At 43.2% G+C, this 25,865-nt stretch overlaps 2 protein-coding genes across 2 annotated transcripts in view; one reads left to right on the plus strand and one right to left on the minus strand.

Annotated features, from left to right (window-relative positions):
* Positions 1-3,438, plus strand: part of AVEN (apoptosis and caspase activation inhibitor) — a 191,106-nt gene extending 187,668 nt beyond the window's left edge. The window contains exons 6-7 of the mRNA XM_052647355.1: positions 1,780-2,140; positions 2,935-3,438. Of these exons, the coding sequence (XP_052503315.1) occupies positions 1,780-2,140; positions 2,935-3,050 (477 nt within the window). The 3' untranslated portion in view covers positions 3,051-3,438. The remainder of the gene's footprint in view (positions 1-1,779; positions 2,141-2,934) is intronic.
* A 182-nt stretch (positions 3,439-3,620) lies between these two features.
* The window catches only part of RYR3 (ryanodine receptor 3), a 573,341-nt gene continuing 551,096 nt past the window's right edge, over positions 3,621-25,865 (minus strand). The window contains exons 91-104 of the mRNA XM_052647070.1: positions 25,211-25,382; positions 23,868-23,954; positions 22,453-22,653; positions 20,711-20,841; positions 16,343-16,385; positions 15,767-15,894; positions 15,298-15,358; positions 14,869-15,015; positions 10,605-10,739; positions 9,233-9,389; positions 8,126-8,190; positions 7,615-7,715; positions 5,480-5,531; positions 3,621-4,555 (exon numbers count right to left, since the gene is read on the minus strand). Coding sequence (XP_052503030.1) covers positions 4,460-4,555; positions 5,480-5,531; positions 7,615-7,715; positions 8,126-8,190; positions 9,233-9,389; positions 10,605-10,739; positions 14,869-15,015; positions 15,298-15,358; positions 15,767-15,894; positions 16,343-16,385; positions 20,711-20,841; positions 22,453-22,653; positions 23,868-23,954; positions 25,211-25,382 — 1,576 coding nt within the window. The 3' untranslated portion in view covers positions 3,621-4,459. The remainder of the gene's footprint in view (positions 4,556-5,479; positions 5,532-7,614; positions 7,716-8,125; positions 8,191-9,232; positions 9,390-10,604; positions 10,740-14,868; positions 15,016-15,297; positions 15,359-15,766; positions 15,895-16,342; positions 16,386-20,710; positions 20,842-22,452; positions 22,654-23,867; positions 23,955-25,210; positions 25,383-25,865) is intronic.

The raw sequence follows: 25,865 nt of genomic DNA on the forward strand, positions 1-25,865 counted from the left end.
TTAAGGGCTAGATATATAAATTTGGGGGTTACAACCAGTGTAAGGTAGGTAAGAGGGCCACTGAATGGGATAAGAGAGGAAAGGTCCAACAGTTAAACCAGAAGGAACTTCGAAATTTCTTTGAGACTTGACTGGATTTTTTTTTTTTTTAGTGAAACCCTGGGCAGTACTAAATAGAATCCGAGCAACTAAAATGATCAGTTTTGTTCTACAATGAATATGATGCCAAGCTTAAACATCCCCATGAACTGGTTACCCATCCAGTTGCTGTTTCTATGGCACTTAACTTGCCTCCAGTTTAGGGCAAGTTGAATTCAGGGCTGGGGGACAGTTTGGGGCTGAGAAATAGAAAGGCTGGCATTTGCCTCTGATGGGGAATCACCCTGGGGCTTCTTTAGGAATGTTTGGGGTTGTCTTAATGATAGGGCAAGTGTTACTTTTCCCCTGGGTGTCCAGAGATGGTTAGAGTTCGGATATACTTGGTTTGGTCCCACAGAATGAAGAATGGTCAACAGGACCTCATCAGGGTGAAGGTGATGGGGGCCCCAGGACTGAGGAGAGAAGCGGGGGGAAGTGTTATGAGAAATCCAAAGTGAAGGATGGCAGGCCTTAAGAGGAAGGTAATTACAGGAACTTTGAAAACCTGGCTAAATAGTTTTAAAATACCATCCCTCCCCCGTTATGTAGAGCAGTTATTCTCAACTGTTTGTACCTTACTCACCCGGGGAGTGAACAAACAAAAACAATGCTGGACAGCCAGTCCAGACCATCTGAGTGATTACAAGACTGCAGCCGGGGCCCACATCCCAGCTTCATCCTGCATACTGACAGTGCTGGGTGAGTGTTCATGTGCGAGGCTGTACTGTCTTAAAAGCCCTGAGGAGTTATTAGCAAACTGGATCTGCCCGGGATGCTTAAATGTACAAGTAAGGGGACAGTGGCTCCAAGGGCAGCTGAACCTCCTTTTGAACCTAGACTGCTGCCAGGCTGGTCACCCCAGTCTTCCCTCCAGAACTGTGGTTCTCAGTCTTCTTCTACATTACAAACACCTGGGGGGAGGGTCTAACTCCATTAAATTATAACATGTAGAAAAGTGCACATGTAAACCTTTATAACCATGGAATCACCATCTAGATCAAGAAACAGAATATTGCCACTGCCCAGAACCACCCCCACCCCACCCAGCCCTGACCCAAGGCAGTACTTCCCTAAAACCACTGTCCTGACTCCTAATATTCAAGAGTTAGTTTTGCCTGTTTGGGGAGTTTTTACAAATGTAATCAGATAGAATGTTTTCTTTAGCGTCTGGCAGTTTTTACTCACGAATGACCGTTAGTAACATTATTTTTCTTCTTAGTGAATGTGTCCCTTCACCTCTGTATTTGTGCATTTTAGTACGATGAGCAGATCTGATTTACTTGTTACTCCTCCGTGCCCTTTACAGATGTCCGCCTCGTCACAGGCGTAAGTGTGTATTCACATAGACCTGTGGTTCTGTCTGATCTCAGGCCAGTGATGGGAACGCATGGGTCTTTTGATTTCAGCTCTAATCTGGTTAGCACAAGGCTGAGTTGGATATAGCGGGGAGGTGTCCCACATTTACCCCTATTAATTAGAAAGGGTGCTGGGGCAAACCTGGATGGAGACACTTCGTGACCTTCCTGTCTGAACTGAATTTCCTACTCCACACAGTCTGATGGTTTCCTCTGCTTTAGTTCCTGCTTAAGCAAATAGGGCAGGACTCACAGTCTTAACTCAGATATTGTGCTTCTCTTTCAGACTGCCCTGCCTTTAGAGCTCCCTCAGGTGAAACCAAAGAGAAGTAATGATGGCAAGGGACTAGGGACGCAGCTAAAGGGGCCCTTGGGGCCTGGAGGAAAGGGGTCCCTCTCGGAGATGAAATCCACCACCGCCGGCTTCCCCATGTACCCGGGTAAAGACGGCCCAGGATCGGGGCCTTCCAAGGGTTCTCAGAACCCCACTTCCCTGCTGCAGCTGGCCGCAGACCATTTGGAAGAAGAGCTGGATCTGCTGCTTAATTTGGATGCGCCTGTGAAAGAGGGAGGGGACGTCTTCTCAGACCAGACAGCTCAGGACCTGGGATCCGAGAAGAGTGGGCAGGTGGCCCAAGAAGAAGCAGGTACGGTTTTCATTTTATTCCCACCCATCTTGTTGATTCTGGTGTTTTTCTGAGAATAGCTTCACCTCCGTCACATCCCCACACATCTTCATTGGTGTCTGCCATCGATCTGGCCTCATTCACTGACATCTATTTCTGTGCTCACATCTCCGCTTCCCCCTGAGCTGACCTTTCTGACATCGTTCTCACTCGATAATACTGGCCTTCCAAAGCTGCTACCTGCCTGATTGCAATCTTAAACCTGGGGCTACAAGTTGAACTCATGCTATAAAAGGCATTTAGAGCCTTGTGGCCTCAGCTGTGCAGCAGCAGACCTTTTAATCGACTGAACAGGCCTGTGGACCAAGTCTGTGTGCTTCTCGCTTGCTATTCTGCTTTTGTTTAAAAAGGAGGAGAGTTCCTCACATGCTCATTCTGTGAGATGGTGGTCCATCTGACAGGGAGAGGCCTAGTGACTGCCCTGTCCATACACTGCCCTTAGGACCCTCTGATGGCTTTCCAGGATTGCTGCTTAGTAAAAAGGAAACAGCGCTGTTGGTCTTTAAAAAGGAAAAAACCTCATGAACTGTGAGATTCACCATTCAAATAAATAGAAGAGCAAATCCACCCCATTTATGAACGTGTTTAGGTATTGTTGGATCTTCTTAGGGAGTAGGCACAATGACAGAATGTTTTCTTTTACCGGGAGCAAAGTTAACAACTTGGTTGATTTCCAGCATGGATCAAACCCCAGGGAAGCATTAACCCTCAATTCTAAGACTAACATGAAGTTAACATTGCATTTATTTTCTTAGAACCTGCAAACCCATCTGTGTTGGAAGAAAAGAACGTGACCTCGGGGCAACCAAGTATATCCAGAAATGTTACCGAGGAAGAGCTTGAAGACTGGTTGGACAGCATGATTTCCTAATGACAAGGAAAGAAAGGGAAAAAGAGAGAGGGAAAAGAAAATGAAAACTGCCTGAAGCCAATTTTGGTTGCCTTGTAAGGGTGTGCAGGCCCAAGGCTGTCCTAGAACAGCTGGTTTACAAGCACGGCCCCAAGCCCACGTGGCTATCACGCTTAGCACAGTAGATGCCTTCCTCCATGTTCAGCAACATCTGAAGTAGACATTTAAGAGGCTCGCTACATGTGTTCTCTGGCTTTAGGAACTGAATAGATGTCTTAAGGGCAAGAGATGTTTCGGCCCTTGTTTCCAGTTTCTTCCTCTCTGTGTTTACAGCATAGCAGGTGCTGCTGATGAAGAGGAGAGAGCTAAGCAACCAGGCATGCATTTGGCCAAAATAAAGAAACACTGGTCTGTAGATTTTCTTTTTCTTTCTTTCTTTCTTGTGTGGGGAGCTGTGCACTATTTGTTACTCCCATGTCCCTTTCCCTGCAGTCACAGGGTGGTTGGGAATCATCCAGAAGGTGGTTCATTACAAGAGGCCAAGCCGTGGAGTGGTGTCTATGATGACTTTATTGCAGTGGGCACTTCATGTTACTTAAGGAGATTCACCTAAATAGAGCAGCTCCACTACTTACAAGGGACCATAAAGCATTGCTCAATTTGGCTTAAGGTTGAGATTTTTTTTGAATTTTCAGTACAGTACTTCTAATAACAGCAATTGGTAAGCTGTTACTGAAAAAAAAAATCTTATGAATAACTTTTCCAGTGCAGTTTCATAAAGGAAGAGAAGATCAACACAACTGATTAATGGAACTGTCCATCTTGAACATAAACATAAAAAACTTGCATAGCTATATCTAAAGAGGTTTTTAAGGCACTTAATCGATATTTCAGTGTCGACAAAGTGGTGGGTTTTTGTTTTTGTTTTTTTCTATTTCTTTAACTGCTTAAAGCTTTTCAAGCTGATTCTGGATACATTCACTAGCGAGTACCATGGGAAAAATTAGACTGCAGTTAAAATGATTTTTTTTTTTTTTTTTTGTAGCTCAGACCATGACTCACTAGTGGGTTACTGTCACATGGCATTCAGGTGTTTAAAATTCCAGGTATTATGCATCTAAAACTTCCTACCTCTCCAGCCCTTCCCTCGTGATGTCATCCCAACATACTAGTTAGAACTGAAAAACATGAAGACTTTCCACTAGAGCTTCCTTGATGCTGTGCCATCATTTTGACAGGTCATCTCCCACAATATAAGTCCATTAGGTACAAAAAGCCAAGTCAATTCCAAAATATCACAAGTGTGTAATGAACTCTTCCTTGTGTGGGAGGCCTTTAGGAAATGTCACTTTTCCAATGTGTTGCAGAATTGTTAAGAGAAGGATTTTATTGACCATCCAGAGTATGGTGGAGGCTTCTTTCACTCCTGTTTATCCAAGCTGATCTTCATATTGTTTCCGGAAGCAGTCACCAGCTGGGAAGAAATCCCAGCACCTTTCTTGGTACATCTTCCAGACGTAAGATTCCTGAAATAGTGAGAACCAATCACAGTAAGCTGAAACCCAATTTTCCGTCTCTGTGTCTCCCTTTGGGAATACTGATGTGGATAAGTATGAGGCCCAACTGGCACGTTCTTTCTTGCTCTATTTCCAGCCACCACTCCCCCACCCCCAGGCTGTTTTGGGAGCAAGAAGTCATTTCTGCCTTCTCCTGACTACCACCTCCCCACCACCATCCCAAACAAAAACCCCCCAGTGAACCCAACTCAGTGATTGCCACTAAAAATACTTAAAAGATTTATCAGTGAGTTGATTCCACATCATTTGTAATCGCGAGGAGGCAGAATGTATGATGAGCGCGCGCTGAGTGCCCACTGAGGCTGGGGCCAGGAGGGCCGAGCTAGATACGGATGCCAGTTGCCTTTAAGTGTCTGAGCCATGGCGTTTTCCTACAAAGCCAGTAATTTCGGTAACCTGCCTTTTCCTCCCCTGTTCCCTGCCTTTGTTTCTTGTTCATACTTAGTCCCAGAATCCCTCTCTCACTCTGTTGCACCCACCCCTTCGCGTCCCTGAGTCACCCACAGAGGAGGTCGCTGTCTTCCTCGTGCTGTCTCTCCCACCGTTTTACTCTGAGGCGCCTGCTCTTTGCTGCACCGCCCACTCCGCTTCACATTGTCCTTTTCTCTGTTAACGTTCTCCCCACCTCCAGCAACCCTAAGGGCTTAGCAAACGCCAGTGTCTGCTGGGAAGGATAACCAGGGGGCCTTTTGAAACAGATGGGAGTCGCCTTAAAATCTGACTTTGTAATTCACAAAGAGATGTTATTAACAGTGCAGGAAGCAGTGGGAAAATGCACAGAAGAGATGGATGGGGTCATTTCTCTACTGAGTTTTGACTTAGGAAGGGGAAGCCCTAACACAGGGATGTGATTCTATTAGATATATTTCTCACCTGTCCCGTGTGCTCTGTCTCATCTTTGTTAATCAAATACATGAGGAAGAACCTGGAACGAGGAAAAATGCTTTAACAACCGAGGGAAACAGTATTAGATACTTTGGTTAGAAAACTAAAGTTCATTTTCTCAAGTGAACTGGAGAGAGGATCAGGTATGTTGTTTAGCATCATGTTGACCACTCACTGTACCTTTCAGAATTGGGGAAACATGGCGTGACAACATACACCATTATTTTCTAATAATATACATAAATCTCAAAATGAGCCTTTCTGTGAAGAGGTCCTTTTTACTATCACCAAACCTTGAGCTAAGATCACTTCTGAGGAACCATTTGTAGCTACCATTTTATTGTTTTTTTTAAAAATCCTAATATAAACAATAAAATGGTAGCCAAAACTCTAACCATATAATTTTTAGTTGGCCTAAAATTCTCATATAGGAATGCAGAATTGAAATCATGTCTATCTCAAAGATATGTCACAGAAAAGTACTGATAAAAGTATTGACTCTCATTCAGTTGCCCTGATTTTTCCAGAAGTGTAGTTTTATTGTTGTTGTTTTTTTACAGACAACGGAGGTAGGCCAGTGTAGTTCCACTTGCTCTAACCAGGAGGCTTGTGTCTAAGGTTTGAGAATGTCTGGAAAACAGAATCATGAGGCTGGGGCTGGCCTCTCAGCTCACATTATGCGATCTCAGAGGCAGCATCCAAGGGAATCGACCTGTGCCCTTCAGGATAACGACCGTGAGGCTGGTGAAAGGAAGAGAAAGCATAAATAGCATCCTTGGGAGGGTGAGGAGAGCTTGAGCCCCAGATTTTGAGTTCTCCCAGGATATTTATAGGTTTATAGACTCAGACTGTGGCCCACAGTGAAGCAATAACTACTTTCCTTCCTTTTATCAGACTAAGAAAGGAAACATGACCAGTATCTTGCCATATAGGACATTATTGCTTTCCTAGCACATTTAATTCACAAAGCACAATTTTCAGGGGTGGGGGGAAGTTTTAAACATGAATAAGACCAGTTCTCTCCCCTCAAGCTTGCTAGTGGAGGGGCACAGAGAAAATACAGTATTATGTACAGAGTGCCATGGGGAAGTACCTCGAGAGTCCTAACTGTTCTCTGTCCATGGGCCTGAGATGAGCCACAGGCTCACCTTTTCTAGAAGTACATCCATCCTGATCACCTCCATGAAGATGCAAACAACAATGAACACTCATGGTTCAAGGAAAGGTATGCCCAAGTGATTTTTTTTTTAAACCTGTGTTTCTGTCTTAAACCCATTTTAGCAAAAAGACATTGTTACTTCTCTTTGACAATAAGCTCCCTCAGTGGCGAGGCCCATTCTATCCTAAAGAAAGATTAGGGTTTTCTAAACAATAAAGGGTAGACACAGAGGGGAAGGGCCAGGCCAGTTAGCAAAGCCCAGCAGTTTCTTTTCTTGAAAATGATGATCACTTACAGAATCTGCATTGTCAGCTGATGTATATTCCCTACAAATTCTGTAAGTTTCCTAGGCAGTTTGTGGCACACAGTAGATTCTGAATAGCTTCTGCCCGAATGAGATATTTATTATTTACCTACTGGGCACCAGGACTCAGGTGCTGGGATACAGCAATGTGAAAACACACACATCTTAAACCCAGCCTGGAAATTAACCCTGGAATCCAGCATCGTGCAGGTCAGGGGCCACCTTGACAAGAGCAAATAGGAATTGGTGGGGAGGTAGGCCAACTGCAGGGGAGAGTGAGTGAGTTCTAAGGAGAGTGAGAGAGAGAGAAATTGGAGACTGTGAACAGGCACATTTTTCCATTTTTTCTGGAAGAGAAGGAAAAGTGGGGCCATAGCCTTTTTTCTTGGTTTAGGATTAAAAAATATTATAAGGTGCTAGGAAAAATCCCCAAGAGAAGAGGACCTTGGGAAGGAACGGGATCTAATTCCAGGTGGAGGGCAGGGTATATGGCAAAGGTACGGCTCATGGGGACTCCTGCAGGTTCTTTCCTAATTGCTCCTGCTTTCCAGAGACCAAGGAGGAAAAGACATTAGCAGAGTGTGAACTGTAAGACATAAACTGCATTTGACTCATTGCTCTTCCCCCACCCCGTCACCTCCGCTGACCAAGGATACTCACAGGTAGTTGGCTAGGTTGTGCTCCTGCAGCGTGTGTGTTTCAAAACCATGAGGGGTCGTGTCAAAGTAGTCATTGCCAATCCCACAGATGAAACATTTAGTCTGAGAACAATAACAGAAAACGCGTGAGTAGGCGTGACATTACAGGCAGTTGGAAAAAGGGTGATGATCTCTAACTGAATTGAGAGATACTGAAAAATATTTCTCTTTTGTGCTTCAGGCTGTTAGTCACCTACTCCACAGTGTCACGTACCTAGCTTCTGGCTAGTGGAGGGTACCTGCTCTCGCCCAAGCCTGGGGCATGACAGAGGCAGCAGGGGGAGGGTAGGGCACAGAGGGTGGAGCAGAAGAAATGCCCAGAGCTGGTGGATGGGCACAGATAAAAGGACAGGCGTGGAAAACAAACTTGGGTAGTAGTTTTGCCTAGGGCTGAGGAATAGCAGAACCTATTGTTTAAAAAATCCATTTGCTGTGAGATACAAAAATGGAGTTGGGATTAGAAAGGTAGGTACCTCCATATCCTCTCGTACTTGTTCCTGCTGGTCTCTCAGCTCCCCAAAAGCATCAATAATGAGACCTGGAATTTTAAATATGAAAACAGAATGCTTTGCATAACCTGTCTAGTAATTCAGAGCAGAGGCCACTTTGTTTTAAAAAATAAAAAGGGGAATTATGAAGCTGAATGATACAATTAAACCAAAATCAGAAAAAAAAAAAGACAAACCCCACTTGTGTTTTCAGATGCTGTATCCTGGTTAATCCTTTCTCATGGTTCCTCTTACTCCACCTCTCTGCAATATTTGATGCTAACTACTCACTCCTCCTCGACTCTTTCTTCTCATCCTTCCTTCCTCGTCCCTCTGTTTGCTGGGCTGTTCCTTTTCTTCCCTATCGGCTCTTCCTCCTCTAGCCCCTCAGGCACTGATGTGTATCAACTGGGGTTCCTTCTCTGCTCTTTTGCGTTTGTTTTTGGGAAATCTCTACACTCCCATCTTCAACCACCACCACTAATGGATCCTATTTCTTTTATTTTTGCATTCATTAATACTTATTTTATATGTCCTTATGTACTATTTTTTTACCTTATACCATTCCTGATTTGTCTCCTAAAAGACGTATGAGAGTTAACTGCTTGTTGATCCTCAACACCTGTATGGCTTATAGGTCTCTCGACTTGGCATGACTTAAACTAAATCACCATCGTTCTCTAATTCCTGACAAGCTACTAACATACCAGTACCTCTCCCTGCAAAGAAGGGAAAAACATGTCACACTCTCACAGCTCCTCTTTCTGCCTGGGAGGTAAATGATCAGGGCAGAAATCATGAGGGCCCATACTAACCACGGGAGATATTTAGGAAGCAGAATAAGATGGAAATGATCAGTTCAGATTTGGCAGTGAAGGAGGGTGGTCCTCTGCAAGGATGTTCAAGTTTCTTGTATCACTACCTGGGTATATCTTTGGGCTTCTATATAGTAGATGTCTAGAAATGTCTTGTTTGAATTAACAAGTAAGTGAACACACGGACCTCTTTACAGAAAACAATTAAGCGATAGATGCAGAAAGGTAAAAAGAACTAGACTGAGCCCCGTGCATACAACATAACTGGTAAGCATACCTTGGATGATGGCTAGCAGGATGACAATGACGAAGAAGAAGAAGGTAATGTCAAAAACGATGCGGTACATTTCATACGGGTCCCCAGCAGGGTCTTCAATTTCATCCCCGATGCCACCTCCAGCTCTCACTCCCACGTACATGTGGAACAGGTAACACTAGAGAAGAAAAATCATGGCAATTTGAGTAAAAGCTGCAGAGTTTCGTTTGTTGTTATGGAGATGGTCTGATCATTCATGTAATTAAAAATATGACAGCCCTGAGGCAGGAGAAGAGTACACTTCACAATAAGATATTCATACCGCTAACTCTGGGCTTGCACCCTCTGGTATCTATAAAGATAGAAAGATTGCTGTTCCATGTAGCCTTTAAAAGATACTTTTTGCTCCTTTTCTAAAAAACAGTTTTGAACTACTGGACACACACATGAGAATTCACTCTAGGCGTGTGAGGAGGATGGCAGATATGAATTTTATCTAAGTGCCAGCCTCCAGGAAAAGTCTGCCCTCCTCCTGCATTCTCCGCATACCTAGGAGCGCAGGGCTCCCCACAGCATCTCCTCCCAAGCTGTACGCGTGCACCAGGTAGGGCTCACAGACCAGGGTGCCCCCGTCCCTCCTCCTAACAGGCTGTGATGGGTTCGGGATGCAAGTGTGGGAGGCAATCTTAGGGCTGGTAAATAAAAAACTAGGGGCAGCACGGAGCCTGGTCTGGCCACACTGGGGCTTCAGCAACTGTAATGTTGCTGTCTCAGGGTGCTTGCCCTGAGAAAGTATATGGAGGGTTTTTAGCCAAAAAGTGTCTCCATTTTCTGGAGAAATGATCACAGTGGGGGCAGGGGAGCAGTGTACTGTCACTGGTCTCTAATACACACATTCTTTTCCTGAAATCTGGTCCCTATAAATGTCTAGAGATGCTGCTGCAGCTAGGCCCTTCTAGCCCCGCAGAGGCTGCCCTGAAAGGACCCTGCTGCCCCGACCTGATCCCACTGCTATGATATTTTTCATTTGACATGTGTTCTGAAAGAAGGCCCACTGGCTTGCTGAAATAAACTGAGCGCCAGGTTTGTGGGATTCTTTGCTCCCAGCTCTCAAAGGCAAAGGATCCAAACTTGACTTCTGTGAGATACAGACTTGGGTTAACTCACAGCTTCACCACACACAAACGTGGACAGATGACGACCCACCTACCTGTGTGCTTCTCCTTCCAGCTGGACCCAGACAAGTGGCATATTCCACCACTTCTGTCTTTCCAGGGCTCGCCGCACTTTTGGACCAGACATCAGCATTCCGTGCTCATCTCTGTCTCCACACTGCCACTCTGCCCACAGCCCTTCTCCCCCTGCCAGGCTGGGCAGCCCCACAGGGACTCACCGTCATCATGTCATCACACTTCATGTCGGGCTCGTCGTCGTCTTCACTTTTGTTGTAGAACTTGCGGAAGAAGTTGAAGGCCACCACGGTATAGAGATAAACCACCACGGCCAGGAGACCGACGGTCAGGACCAGCTGGGAGCAGAGAGAGAGACGGAAGAGGCAGTGGGTCTTCCCCTTAAAGGCTGGGGGGAGACTCCAAGGAAACAGGAAAGTGGAACGATGAGAGGACGGGAACGAAGGCGGTGACACTCCAGATGCCAAAAGAGAGATGAGACCAGAGAAGAAAACAGGCTTGTCGGGAGAAAAGAGTAATGATGGGCTCTTACGGACTAAATTGGGCCCCTGAGATTCGTATGCTGAAGCCCTGATGCTCAGCATCTCTGAATGTGACTGCATTTGGAGACAGGGCCTTTAAAGGGGTGATTAAATTAAAATGAGGCTGTTAGGGTGGGCACTGCTCTAATCTGACTTGGTTTTTTTAACAAGAAGAGAAGGTTAGGACTCAAGAGAGATACCAGGTATGCACTGAAGTATAATAAAGTGAAAAAGCTGCAGGCCATGGAGAGAGGCCTCAGGGAAACCAAGCTCCCCACATCTTTATCTTGGACTTCCAGCCTCCAGAACTGAGACGAAATCAATGTCTGTTGTCTAAGCCTCCAGTCTTGAGTACAGCAAGTTCCCTAGGTACGAATGAGTTCTATTCCAAGAGGGTATTTATAAGTCCAACGAAGTTAGCCTAGATACCCAACTAACACAACTGGCTATATATTGTAACAGGTTTATAATACTTTTCAGATAAATAGTACGTAACAAACACAAAAAATAAGACATTTTAAATTTTACAGCACCTTGAAAAGTACAGTGGTACACTACAATAGCTGGCATACAGGGCACACTGACAACTTGAAAGTTCGTATGTAGGGGACTTACTGTATATTGTTACAACAGCCTGGGCAGACTGACGCCTGGGGTGCTGCACAGGGGCACGTGTAAACTACAGAGGGATTTAAGGATGAGAAGAGTGATGGCGCTCTAAGGGTGGTTACTTTGGTTTTTTACAGAGAAAGCAATGACCTGCAGCTTCATGATGTAGCTGCTTTTTTTTATTTGTAGTTGATGCACAATGATTGTTATACACATACCCACACACATATTCTTTTTCATATTCTCCCTATAGGTTATCACAAAATAGTGAGTATAGTTTCCTGTGCTATAAATGAGTCCTTGTTTCTATTTTATGTGTGTGTGTTAGTCGCTCAGTCATGTCCGACTTTTTGCGACCCCGTGGACTGTAGCCCACCAGGCTCCTTTGTCCATGGGATTCTCCAGGCAAGAATACTGGAGTGGGTTGCCATTTCCTTCTCCAAATTTTTTTTTTATATGTAGTCATGTGTATATGTTAATTTCAAACTTCTAATTTATCCTTCCCTACTTGCATTGGTAACTATAAATTCTAATGCTGCTTCTAAAGATAATTAACACGTTTGTAACTCAACTATACTTCAATTAAAAAAATATCTGAGTCACACTGCTGTACAGAAGAAATTAACATAACACTGTAAATCAACTATACTTCAATAACATTTGTAAAAAACAGAAACTACAGATTCCTTGGGCTGGTGGGTATCTATCCCCACATCATGATATTTCATAATGAACCATGAACTGGGTAACTGTCACAGCTTTGCTCAACCATAAAAATTCTTACAGTAACTTCAGAGTGACATCTTTCGTAATGAAGAAACCTCCTTGGACCTTTGCTGGAGTCATAGGGCCTGTTTGTTTCCTGGCTTTTAGGAAGCACCATAAATGAGGTCTACAGAAGACCTGCTCATCTGGCCTACACCAGGGAATAGGTGTTGGGCTTCATTTGATGGAAGATCAACAAGATAAAATCTTTGCCCTCAAGTTGCTACACAAAAGGAAGCAGGCAAGATAAGTACCAGAACTGACAGATTCAGTGACTTCTTGAACAATGAATTTAGTAACTCATATCTTAAATAGCAGACTTCACAGAGAGAAGCTGGTTTAGAAGTGCTAGAGTGTTCTTGCGTAAAATACTTAGCCTCCCTTGAGTCTCAATTCTCTTTCTCAAGTGAGCATAACATCTACTTTGGTAGATGACCATCTACTTTGGTCGTGAGCCTGTTGCAACACTTGGCACAAGCTGGGCACATTTTTTAAAAACCATCTTGTCAGAGTTTAGTCAGCAAGCCCCTATAAAAAGTGATTGTTCATCCTTTTCATTTAAGGTGTACTTTTGCTGTGTAATGCCACTAAGCCAAATGAACAAAACGTGAGCTTTCAATATCTGAGTAAAGGGGAAGAAAATAATTCTGTTGATTAAAAAAAAAAACAGAGAACTAGCATTCCATAAATCACATTTTGGGAGAGCCCACTTTCATAGGATAAAACTTCCCAAGACACATATGGAAAAATAATATACAATGCTATTTCTCTCCAGATCCTATAAGGAAGAATTTACCACTCTAAGCAAACATCTGTATCACCGGTTCTGTTATCACCTCCCCAAACTTTTAGCTTTTGTGGCAGCAAATGTCTATCTCTACCTTCCCTCCATTCTTTTTAGTGTCAACCAAGAAACAACCAGGAAACTGTTGCTGCTACCAGAAGCCTAGAAGAAACAAACCATCATCATATCTGATGCTCTAGCACCCTTTCATTTTAGAGCACTTAAAATTTAACTTTTTTTTCTGGTGGAATTTTCATTTTTTAAGGTGTGCAATGTGATGACTTAATACATGCATACATTATAAAATGATCACCATGCTCAAGCTAATGAACACGTCCATCATCTCACACATTTCCTGTATGTGTGTGCTGAAAACAGTGAGGAGCTACTTTCTAAGCAAATTTCAAGTATACAATTCAGTAGCTTTAACTGTAATCACCATACTTTAGATCCCCAATGCTAATTTATTTAATAACCAAAAGTTTGTACTTTTTGACCAATACTGCCATTTCCCCCAACACCCCCTGGTGACTACTGCTCTACTCTCTGGTTCTAGAAGTTTGCCTTGTTTATTATTTCACATCAGATGACACCGTACAGTATTTGTCTTCCTGTGTCTGATCACTAAGCATAATGCCCTATAGTTTCATCTATGTTGCTGCAAATGGCGAAGTTTCTCTTTTTACGGCTGATATTCTGCTCTATGTCCATTACAAATTTTGTTTATCCAGGATGGATATAGGTTGTTTTTATATCTTGGCTATTGGGAAGAATGCTGCTATGAACATGTGGAATATAGATATCTCTTCAAGATACTGATTTCATTTCCTTGAGAGAGAAATATATACCCAGACGTGGAACTGCTGGATAATATGGCAGTTCTATACTTCATTTTTTGAGGACTTGCTATACTGTTTCCCATAATGGCATGGCTGTAATTAACTTCACCTTCTTTTCTCCTAGAAAGATTTAGAGATGTGAGGGAACAGGTCTCATTCGTGGGTTTGCACTTAATGAGGAGTAAAAAGCTACAGAGTTTGTTGACAGGAGGAGCCATTTGGGAATTTTAATGAAGGGATTGACCCTGACAGTTCTGTAGTAGACAGACTGGATACTGATGAGACTGGATATAGAGCATGACTATAGAGATATATATAGACGTATACACATAGATGTATATATAGCTCTGTATGTCTGCATATGTGTGTGTAGATAAATATCTATGGGGCTTCCCTGGCGCTCAGACAGTAAGGAATCTGCCTGCAATGCCAGAGACCCGGGTTCGATCCCTGGGTCAGGAAGATCAAGGGAATGGCAACTCACTCCAGTATTCTTGCCTGGAGAATTCCATCGACAGAGGAGCCTGGTGGGCTACAATCCATGGAGTTGCAGAGTCGGACACAACTGAGCAACTAACACTTTCACTTTCATAGATACCTGTCATTGGTTCTTAATTGGAAGCGTGTAGGCTACAGTCTATGTGGTCACAAAGAGTCGGACACGACTGAGCGACTTCACTTCCATACTTCCATCAGAAATACCTAGTGACTTTTCTAAGTACATACACTGATCTAAATGTTAAAGGTTTCTGAATCAAGGTCTTCTGCCTTTTAATTGGCTGTAATTTTGCAAAACCACTCACCATTCAAGCGTTTGACCACAAAAAGCACATTATACACTGTGACACATATCTTCCTGTCATACACTAGTGTACTATCTGTTATTGGTTATGATTTTTCCTATCTGTATCTTGGTCCCTCCCATTCTGCACCAGTATAAACCCCATACCTGTTTGCCATTGTGAGTGACAGATGACAGAATAGTCCTCAGAGTCTTGAAGCCCATCGCGATATCCAGAAGATGAGCAGCGAAGAAAAAGTTGTTGTAGTGGCCCAGGACTGACATGGTTGTGTACCAGGCGAGGTAGAGAAAGGACTGGGGAGTGGAAGAAATTGAGCAGCTTTTCAGGCATTCGTGAAACCCACTGTTTCTCATCTTGGGCTGTGAACTGACCCGAGAATTGCCAAGTGAAGCCCCCTTCTGCCTTATACTATTGCATGAGAGAGAAGTGTCCCCCCACAGCCTAAGGGTGTCTGTTTTCCATGAGAACTCCCTGCATCTTCCTGGGCTGCCTCCATAGCTTGTTTCTTTGTAGCATCTAATGACATCCCTAGACTTGGGGGCACAGGATTTCACTTTCCCAGATGCCATACTTACATTGTCAGTAAAAACAACTCCCAGCTTCCAGACATGGTACTTCATGTCGACGGAACTTAGCCTAAAGGGGAACAAGTCATTTCAAAGCTTATAAATGTCAAGATTTAAGTGTTTAATAAGGGGAAAAAAGTTTGTTCTTTTCTCTCTCAGGGTTTAATAAATCTATAAATAGCTCTGAGCTTTATGAAGTTGTATGTGTTCACCATGAGAATGAGAGTGGCTGAATCACACATCCTGAAATTTTAATGTCTTTCTCCTTCAGCTCTATCAGGCATGAAGGCTGTCTTCCCATTTTTTTTAAAGCAGTATCCCCCTGCTGCCCCAATATATTAGAACCTAGAAGAAATACTTAGGCTAAACCAGAGCCTGAGACATGATTACGAGTTTTGCCTCCAGCACAGGGAGGACAACTGGAAAGACAAAGGGTCTAGGCAGCCAGACTCTGAGGTTTGACTCCTAAGCTCTGTACCATGACACCAGGGAGGCCGCCTCCGCTTTGGTCTCTTCCACTGGGCTAAAGTCAAGGGCATTTTTGTCCAAACCCAGGAGTTCAGCAATGCGTTCTGCTCCGTAGAGATCTCCATATTTGTTGATCACCTAAAGCAGAGAAGAGAGCAGGGTGAGCTCCGGTCATGCACCACCATCAGTGTGTTCTCCAGCTCCGATGTCTCCAGAGCCGTGTCACACTCTGGGCTCTTCCAAGGGGTTGATATGAATCAAAACGCAAAAGAAAATGAGTAACCCCCACAGAAAACAGAAGCAATAAAGACAAGTGAAAGCTGCTTTTCTGGCTATCATTTTGGAAGGGAGGAAAAAACCTAGGACATAGGAAAATGATTGTGTTAAGCTGTTTAAAGCATGAGTATAGGAACTAAGCCCCCAAATGACATAAGTTCATATAAAACCCTTTCTGTTGACTTACTCTCCTTGTGATACCATCATAAAAGCAGCATTAAATTTATCCATGTTTGTTAATGGAGAACTTGAAGAAATTTACATTTCTTTGGAGGTCATGGAATTCCCCTGCCACCCTGACAAGACATACCTTTCTCTTTACAAACTTGTCCCAGTAGTTATTAGGAAAAGATCTGAAAAAGAAAATGAAAAAGGAGATTTGCTTAACATCAAGGCAAGCACATCAAGACACTTGGCAGTTTTCGAGTGTCTGGACCTATGATCTTTTTGGGTTTTGTCCTGTTCATTGAAGAATTCAAGACTTGATTGAAGTTCAGAGTCACCACAGGTCTACCAGATTTCTGATCTCACTTTGTGGTGAGTTCTCATTTGAAACACCTGAAGAGCTACTTTGCATTTGCTACTTCAAAATTATGGTTAAGAGCCAGGAAACACATGCAATCAAGCTTCATCAAGTGCCCACTTTGGGCTTCCCTTGTGGCTCAGCTGGTAAAGAATCCGCATGCAATGCCGGACAACTGGATTCGATTCCTGGGTTGGGAAGACCCTCCTGGAGAAGGGAAGGGCTACCCACTCCAGTATTCTAGCCCGGAGAATTCCATGAACCGTATAGACCATGGGGTCGCAAAGGGTCGGACACGACTGAGTGACTTTCACTTTCTCTTCAAGTGCCTACTTTACAGCAGTAATTGGGGTAGGTGCTGCAGTCACAGTGGTGGGAAGTGTGGACAAAGTCCCTAACTGTGAAGTTTCGAGTCTGGAAATCCCCACTAGCTAATTACATGGGGGTTTTCCTAATGGCGTGTTCTCCTCTCTTCTCCCTTCCAGCATAATTCCTGTGGGGTACAGCTTCCCCCTTCTCCAGGCATCAGATCCCTCTTTCCTTCGGAGATGGTCCCTACACCATCCAAACCTAAAGCCCACGAGGGAACTTCGTTCTTCTGCTAGGCAGCTTGTACCAGCTCCACTGCAAATAGCTTCTTATTGTTAGAGTCAAGAAAGAACTGTTACTTTCAGGTGTGTTGGCAGAAACCATTTAAAATATTTTGCTCCTATCCAGAAAGATTAAATCCTACCAGAGAGGTTCCATCTGAGTCTAGTTTGCAGCCAAGGAACCTCTGCCCTTGATGCAAGCATTCTTACTTATGCCTTCCTTCATTTAAGTCATTCTTGTTAGCTCTAGAACACAACAGACCCCTATTCTATAGAGGCCACCCAAGTTGGTGATGAGGAAGGGGGGCCACCCTCTGTCCACGGACCTTTCAGAAGAATAACCCTGAGCAAGTGCCACCTCTCTCACAACAGGGTGGCAATCTTAAAAAAAAATTTTTTTTTGGATATTTGAAACAGTCTTGCTTTCAAATGTCCAAATGATTCTTAAAAGCAAAAAACAAATGCTGGGCTTACAAAGTAAACTGCTATTAGATTTATCTATGGAAGATGGAAATAGTTATTTTGATTTTCTTCTTTGTCCATTTTTCTGCTACTTGGTATTTTTCATGTCCTATATTTAGAACCTAAAATAAATAAAACAAAAATAAGCCACCCTTCCTCTAGCCATACTGATATCTCCTTTCTCTTAAATCTTATACAAATTGTCTGTAACGTACAACTCAGCCTTGGCCACATTTTGGCATAAGTGGAGGATTCCACAAGGGATGTTGAAGGGCCCAGTGACAGAAGGCTTTGGTCAAGCCCCTTTCACAGATGTGATCTTACTTTGATCTCAATATTCTTGTCCCCTGACTAGGCATGTAAACTCCTACAAGGGAGAAAGCACAATTCCACTTGGTAATATTCCTTTAAGTGAGGGGTAGGCAAAGAACCTTCAGAAGGGAAATGCATAAATAAGTGATACTTCTATATAGGAATGGTCAAGAAAAGTAACAAGAGGCTCAATCTCTTAGAAATTAGCAAAATGCACAAGAAGATGCTATTACACACATCTATAATGCTATTTCCAGATTAGCAAAGTTATCTGAGGACAAGTGCTGACAAGGAGACAGAGAAGCAGGAACTCTCACAGGGTGCTGTTTTAATTTAAATCAGGATAAATATTTGCAGATCCTACTATTCAGCAAATTCATCTCCTGGTCTCTAGTCTAGAGAAACTCTTTTACTTGTGCACCAGGTATAAATATATCCTTTAGAGCACTGTTTGTAACAGCCACTAGTTGAAAACAGCTGAAGTGTCCACTGTCAGGAAAACAGCTAAATATACAATAATATACTCACCAAATGGAAAGTGCCACAGTTTTGAAAATGACCAGTTACAGCCACACACATCAACCTAGTTGAGTTCTTGAATGGGGTGCTGAACAAATGATTCCAGTGACAGTACAATGCATATAGTTTGATTCCATTTATATTAAGTTCAAAACTAGTTAACCTGAAACCACGTGTTTAGGGACACATACCTAAGTGGTAACACTATACACTAAAGCAAAACAATGAGTATCACTAAAATCAGGAGAGTGTCTAGCTGGGGTCTGGGGAGGACAGGGAGGATAATTTCTAAGACTTCAAAGTTTTCACTGATGTTCCAATTTTAAAGATTTGTAGTTCGTTTTATTGCTATACTTTAAAATAGACATGCATTCTATATCTTCTACATGTATTTAACAACATAAAAATATGAAAGCTCTCTATGACATAACAGTTAACTTTAAAAAAGCAGGTTACAAAGTACTACATGTACAATGATACCATTATTGTGAAGAAAAAGGTTCACTGATTGAAATGTTTTCAAACAGCTGTTCTCCTTATACATGCATTTCCCTATGCACGGGTATTTCAGCCATTTCAAATAAATGTTAGCAACCATCCTTGTCGAAACAGTTTAGTGTGCTTGTCTCATTATCTCCTGAGGATAAATTTCTAGAAACTGCACTGTCTTTTTACTGGGACTCTAAGGCCATATCATCCTGTGCCACAAACATAAGCGTTAACTGATAAATGATCTGTCTTTGGTAAGCTTCCTGTAATTAATATTCAAAATTTTTGTACTATAATAACGAGGGCTCAGAAATTAGTCTTAGTAGTTTCCCTTAGTTTTAAGTGAGGAGATTGGCAGTGACCTACAGGCAGAGACGTGCTTTTGATTTGCAGGCTCTCACCTTTTTTCCCCTAATAGTCAAGCCTTCCCTTACTAGGGACTATTTTACAAAGCTCAGCGGTGCCTTTGCAAAGCTGCGTCTCTCGATTTGCTTAACTAACTTTGGATAGGCAGCATTTTCTTCCCCCAAGAGTCAGGGCTGCTGCTTCTAGATGTACATATTTTATTGGTGCAGCCGTGTTTCAAAAGTTACCTTTGTTTATATACTCAAGCCCTGCTGCTTTACTTTTCTTTCAGCACATTATCTTACAGGTCTCATTTTCCCTGTTGTGAATATACTGGCATTAGAGCATCACCTTTGCTAGTGGTGACGGTCTTCTCTAAATTTTTACTGTGGTTAAAATAAGTATAACTTTACAATCTTCATCATTTGACTATATTTCCTGTGTTGTACAGTATATTCTTATAGCTTATTTGACACCTAAACATTTTTACTTCTTACTCTCTTACCCCTAAATTACCCCTCCCCCCCTCCCCATTAGAAATCACTGCTTGGTCCTTCTATCAGTGAGTCTGATAGAGTCTTTTTTTGTTATATTCACTAGTATGCTGTATTTTTTAGATTTCCACATATAAGTGATATCATACAGTATTTATCTTTCTCTGTCTGACTTATTGGTGACGGCCATTTTTTTGTTTAACAGTGAAGGGAGACGTACAGCCACGTGACATCCCGGGACTGTAGGAGGTCTATTAACAAAGAGGAAACTGAGGTTTATAGAACTTGATTCCCTTGCCCTAGGTCACAGAACCTAAGTGACAGAGCTGACTCAGTACCCTGCCTCTCTGCCTCCAGAATCAATGCCTTTTCCTACCACATTAGCAATTATACACATGCCTACCAAGAAGGCAGGCTTAACGCCACAGATCTTAACATCATCACCCAGACGATCCTATTTTAGCTGCCCATGGAGCTGCTTATTAAATTCTATTGGGAGGAGTTCTGGTATCCACTGGGCTATCTGTTTTAGGAGAAGACTTCTGAGACTGCTGTCACAGGACTGCTGTGCCATTTACGGACTCTGAAGAAGCTGATCAGCTTGATCTCCAAACTCCTGGGCCAAGGAAACACTATAACTCAAACATGGAGAATTAGATTATTAAGTAGTATTAGATTATTAAGTAGTATTGTGCTGGACTGTCTGGTGTTAATTAAATATGCCAAGCACCTTCTGATAATATCCTGTGTCTGCCATTAAATGCATAGCATACATACAACTGTTTGAGGAATAAGACGCTACTTTGTGAAAAGGCAGGGGAGAAAATAAGTCCCAGAAATCAAAGGAAGGCTTATATTGATCAATCTCCAGGGCTGCTGAAAAGGTATTATTTTATTTACAGTAGAAACTCCTTTTTCCTTTTTGGGGTGGGGGCAAAACTTACGGCGTGTTGATGACCAAGCGATCCCACTGCCCCTTGATGTCATCTTCAGAAGGCTGTTCAGTGATATACAGGCCATCAAACTCCAGCTTCCTGGCGATTTCTTTTTCTCTTTTGAATACGACCAAAGGGACCTAGGAGCAGGAGGACACTGTATTCAGAGCAGCAGGCTTTCTAATGACAGCATCCTCTCCCATGCATATCTCACAAATGGGCCTTCCAATGTCAGGGCAGCAATCTCTTTGCAGTGGGATTCTTAGGGTGCCTAGTTGTGGGTCCAAGGCTAAATAAATCACCTTTCACTCCTTTGGCTCATATACCTCCCTCTCCAGAGCTGATCTGATTTGGGCCAGCCTTCAAACAGCTGACAGTACTACAAACTGGACTTCCTGGCTTGTGCTGGTGAGAAGGCCATATGTAGATAAATCACAGGGCTGAATGAGTTACGTCTCCTAAAACTCTTTAGGCTGGAGGTTGACCAAGATTTAGAAAGGACAATAAACCGTTCTAGTTCAATCAACTACATTGAACAGCTGGAATAATATGGTAAAAGTTCCAACTACCTTCAATGGCTAGGGCCATATTCTCGTGTCTTTGAAACTTGGTTAATGCAATATGGTTTAATAGAATGAGAGGACCCACTGGGCTCTGTATACAGTCTTTTGCTACTGAAGTTTTCTTCCTGATGTACCTTCTGAGAAGAGCTCCTGCCTGGCACACTTACTTGTTCTCTACCATTGCTTCCCATTCTCTTATAATTATGACTTTGCTTCTAGCCTAGAAATGGTGGCACATTTATAAAGACCTACCACAAAGGAGGTACGTACACAGGGAATACTGGGAAAATAACCCACTTGTCCCAACCATCACCAGACACACAAACTTTAGTTAGTAAGGTCGGAGGATACCACTGGAATCTCAGGATATAAGAAGGCAGAATAGTCAGAGCTCCACAAGCCACGAAAGCTTAATTCAGATAGAGCCAGGGCTTCTCATCAGCTGGGAAGCTACTAGTTACTTGGCAACATCCCTGAGACCTTGGTCTCCAGACTGTTTTTGCCAATAATGCTTTCTCAGATCTCATGATCTCTATCCCTCACACTGCTCCTCTATTTCTAAGACAAAAAGGCAAATTTTTGATAATGATTTGTAAAGAGTTACTGCTTACCCTTTTCTTCTCCTTTATTTTTAAAATTTATTTTATTGAAGTATAGTTGATTTACAATGTTAATTTCTGTTATATAGCAAAGTGATTCATATATATGTATATATACATATGCATATATATACATACACATACACACATTCTTTTTCATATTCTTTTCTATTACGCTTTATCACAGGACATTAAATACAATCGCTGCTTACCCTTTTGTTAAAACAAGGAAACAACACTGAGGAAATAAAGGACTCAGGATAGGAAGGTGGCAAAGGCTGATCATGAGCACTGCACAGTGCAGAATCAGTGACTGCTGTTGGTTCACGGATGATGTGGGAGGAGAAGCAGAGAAAGCCAAGAACTACATTCAGTACCCTGTGATGAACCATAATGGAAAAGAATATGAAAAAACGTGTGTATGTATGTGTGCGTGTGTATGTGTATATATATGAATGAATGAATGTGAATATTTTCATATATATGATTGAACATACGAATGAATCACACACACACACACGAATGCATTACTTTGTTGTATACCAGAAACTAACACACTTCTTCCCCAAGGGTTCTCCTGGCAACTTACCTTTAGGCAGTAGTAGCCCACCACGCAGACTAAAGAGATGACGGTGTGGATGATGGCCAGGGCCCGCAGGGCTGGCGCCATGTACCCAGTGCTCTCCTGCAGGACAAAGAACACCACCGCCTCTTCCTCTTCCTCGTCATTAAAGGAATTCCACAGGTTTGCAACATCCTCTGTCTCTTCTTCTAAAGGTTCTTCGGTGACCTGGTCCAAGATACCCTCTTAGAAACATCAGAAAGACCTCTGCCACTAGGCTCTCCCCATATATTTTATATCGCTGGCATTTGCTGTACAAATAGTAGTGACTCCATATTACCTGATGAGTGAATAAGGTTTTTAAGTACTTTATTCCAACAATATTTTTAAGAGACAAATCCTCGCTCTTGAAAATAAGCCCCAAACTTAAAAGTTGGGGACGTCTTACTACCTATTCTGCAATCCCTTTGCTGCAGGAGGTAATCTTTGAAATGCTATGGCCTGGGAGGAGACTTAAGACAAACACGTGTGCACAAGTGCACACACAGCACACACAAAACGTTTCTGTTCTTTCTTAGAGGCTGTTAACGTCACAGCCGTCCTTACACAGTGACTCCCAGGTCAGCGCCTTTGAAGCTGTCACCCTGCAGGTCCCGCTGCCTGCTGGCTGTCTGCACCTGCCTGCCTGTCTCAATCACTTCAGTCTCAATGTGTTTAAAGCCAGGCTTCACCATGCCCTTCGACACAGTTCCATTTTTCTACCATGGGCAATAGCAAGCCATTCATTTGTCAAATGCAAGACTGATGTGGGTAAGAGCATGTTTTATAGAAATTAGATCTGTGGTTTTAAATAGGAAGGGAGAGAGGCAAGTGACAACAGCCAGTTAAAGACTATGTCAAGAATCCAGGACTTATGACATTCATTAATTCATTCTACAAACATTTATTATGCACCCACAGTGACAAGACTCACTTACCAATGTTTAAGATCTCCCTTTATCTTGATGAGTCCCTCTCCTCCACATCCAGAAACCAACGTCTATTCATTCTTTCTTTGTAATAGTTCTAACATATGGGTCAGCTATCATGGCTGACTGTTACTTTTATTCCTCACAGAAAGAACTGTATTTATTATTCACTTTGAAATACCTTATAGCTCCTAATATAGGGTCTAGCACATTGCAGACATCCAACAAATATCTGAAGAATTAAGTAACAACTAGAACAATCCTGAACGACTGAAATGGTGCCCTAACTGGCTTCCCTTGCAACCTGTCTCCATTCCCCCCGTTGCTAAAGGCAGTATCCTTTTTTAAAAGCTAGTGTCTTAGAAATTTCCTTAGATATTAGAATTTTTGCTTAAATTAAGAGCATAACTCCTTTTACTTTTTTAAAAAAAGCATATAATCTATTCAGCAGATAGCCCCCAAATGAAGTATCACCTTGTAAAAGAGCAGGATGAAGTTGATAGCGAAGGCTACAAACAGAGCAAGGAACCTCAGGTTGTAGAAATTCCTGGCCAGGTAGTGCTGAAAAGAAAACGACAAGCTGCAGTAGGAGAGTGCTGGCAGGGGAGGGACCTTCCCTCTCTCACACAGAGGGTCTTCTCAGAGGAGATCTACACAGGGCTAGTCCTGCTCTTCTGTAACCACTCATCAAGGACAATCCTGGCCTTCTTATGACTTGTTTGGTGGGGGATAAAAAATGATGATTTTTAAAAAACTGCTTAGAATGATGCTCAAGGGAACCCTGCTTAGTTTAAAGCTCAGGAAACCAAACGCCTAAACATACCCTTAGCAAAGGTCTCAAATGCTGCTATGAAGGGTGTCTGTGTGCATGTGTGTGTGTGTGTGTGTGTGCACGTGTGCGTGTGTGTGTGCGTGCGTGTGTGTACTACAAAGGAAGTAGTCAATATGGAAATTATGAGCGATCTAGGCCCACAAAAGAACCCTGCAGCTCCCACCCCAACTGGAGCCAGACTATGGCCGAGAGTCCTTGTCCTTTGAAAGTCACAGCCCAAGTTCCCCTGCCTCTCCCCATTCCCGTGCCCAGTGGGAACACCAGCACTTGAGGACGGGAACGGCTGCTGCTTGCGGAGTGCTCACTCTCCGTGGAAAAGGTCCCACCAGTGGTGCTGGGAGGGTGTGGTCCCGGCCTTTAGCAACTGGCCTCAATGGGCACTTTGCCAGAGAAAGGATATTACAAGCTGCGCTGAGGACCTGTGGAGTAACAGAGCTTTTGAGAACTAGTATGACAACCTACCACACCACAGGAATGTTCTTTCTGCATCCAAATGATCTCACTACTTCTGAAGTTTCTGACTGGCATGGGTCAAGTCCCCACAGGGCACACATACAGCTCTCCCTCCTGGAGAGAGCGCAGGGCATAGGAGCTAGAGTGCTTGCATTTCCCCTTTTCCTTTCCCTCTAACTGTGCCTCAGATGGTAAAGAATCTGCCTGCAATGCAGGAGACCTGGGTTTGATCCTTGGGTTGAGAAGATCCCCTGGAGGAGGATCCTGGGGAGTTCCATAGACAGAGGAGCCTGGCGGGCTACAGTCCATGGGGTCTCAAAGAGTCAGACATGACTGAGTGGCTAACATTTTCACTTTCTCTTCCTTCCAACACAGAAGGGACAAGCAGGTAATCAAGAAGAGGCAAGGAAGAGGAATGAGAAAGATGAGGAAGCACAACTAATCGAATAGTGAAACAAAGGCAGTGGCTACCTCTCTGAGGTCTGCCCGCGCCAATGCCTGCACCCAAGTGGGACAGGGGCAGAGTGCTTACCAGCAACTTGGTCTGATAGATTTCCAGCCCTTTAAAGAAATTGGCCATGAAGGCTTCAGGCTTCTCAACCTTCTGGCCACATCGTCGCTTCTTCCTTTTGGTCACGTCTGCCCACAGGGCCTCGGCCTGCTCTTCTTCTTTGGCTGTGTCCTCTTTCTCCCCATCTTCCATGCTGCAGGAATGACAACGCCACTCAGCACAGAGGGCAGAGGGAGGCCTGACCCTGACAGGGGGACTAAAGAGAAATCTGGGCTGAGAGGGTGGGAGACACATTATTCCCTGAGCCCGGGAATCTCAGGTCTTGATTTTCTGCTTTGATGAGTCATGGTCACAGGTGTGCATATAAATTTAGTAGTCTTCTGGAAATTTGCCTTATCAAAATTTTTCCCCTTCAGAAATGCTGTCCTTTATTTTCTAAGCTTTCATGAGAATTGCCAATAGTACCTATTTCAAGTTTGTGTTAGGAATTAAATGAAGTATCGCATAAAAGAACTTAGCAAAAGGCCTGGTGTGTAGCAGTTATTCAGTAATTACTATCAATAGCACCATCATCAACATTATATGAAGTTGCTAAGTGTGAGTGTTTGATCATTTGCTTGGTCAGACGGTGAAACCCTGATCTACTATTTGGACTGTAAAGTGAACACAATTATTA

Source organism: Budorcas taxicolor, chromosome 10, assembly GCF_023091745.1.
Source record: "Budorcas taxicolor isolate Tak-1 chromosome 10, Takin1.1, whole genome shotgun sequence".
Lineage (NCBI taxonomy): Eukaryota > Metazoa > Chordata > Mammalia > Artiodactyla > Bovidae > Budorcas > Budorcas taxicolor.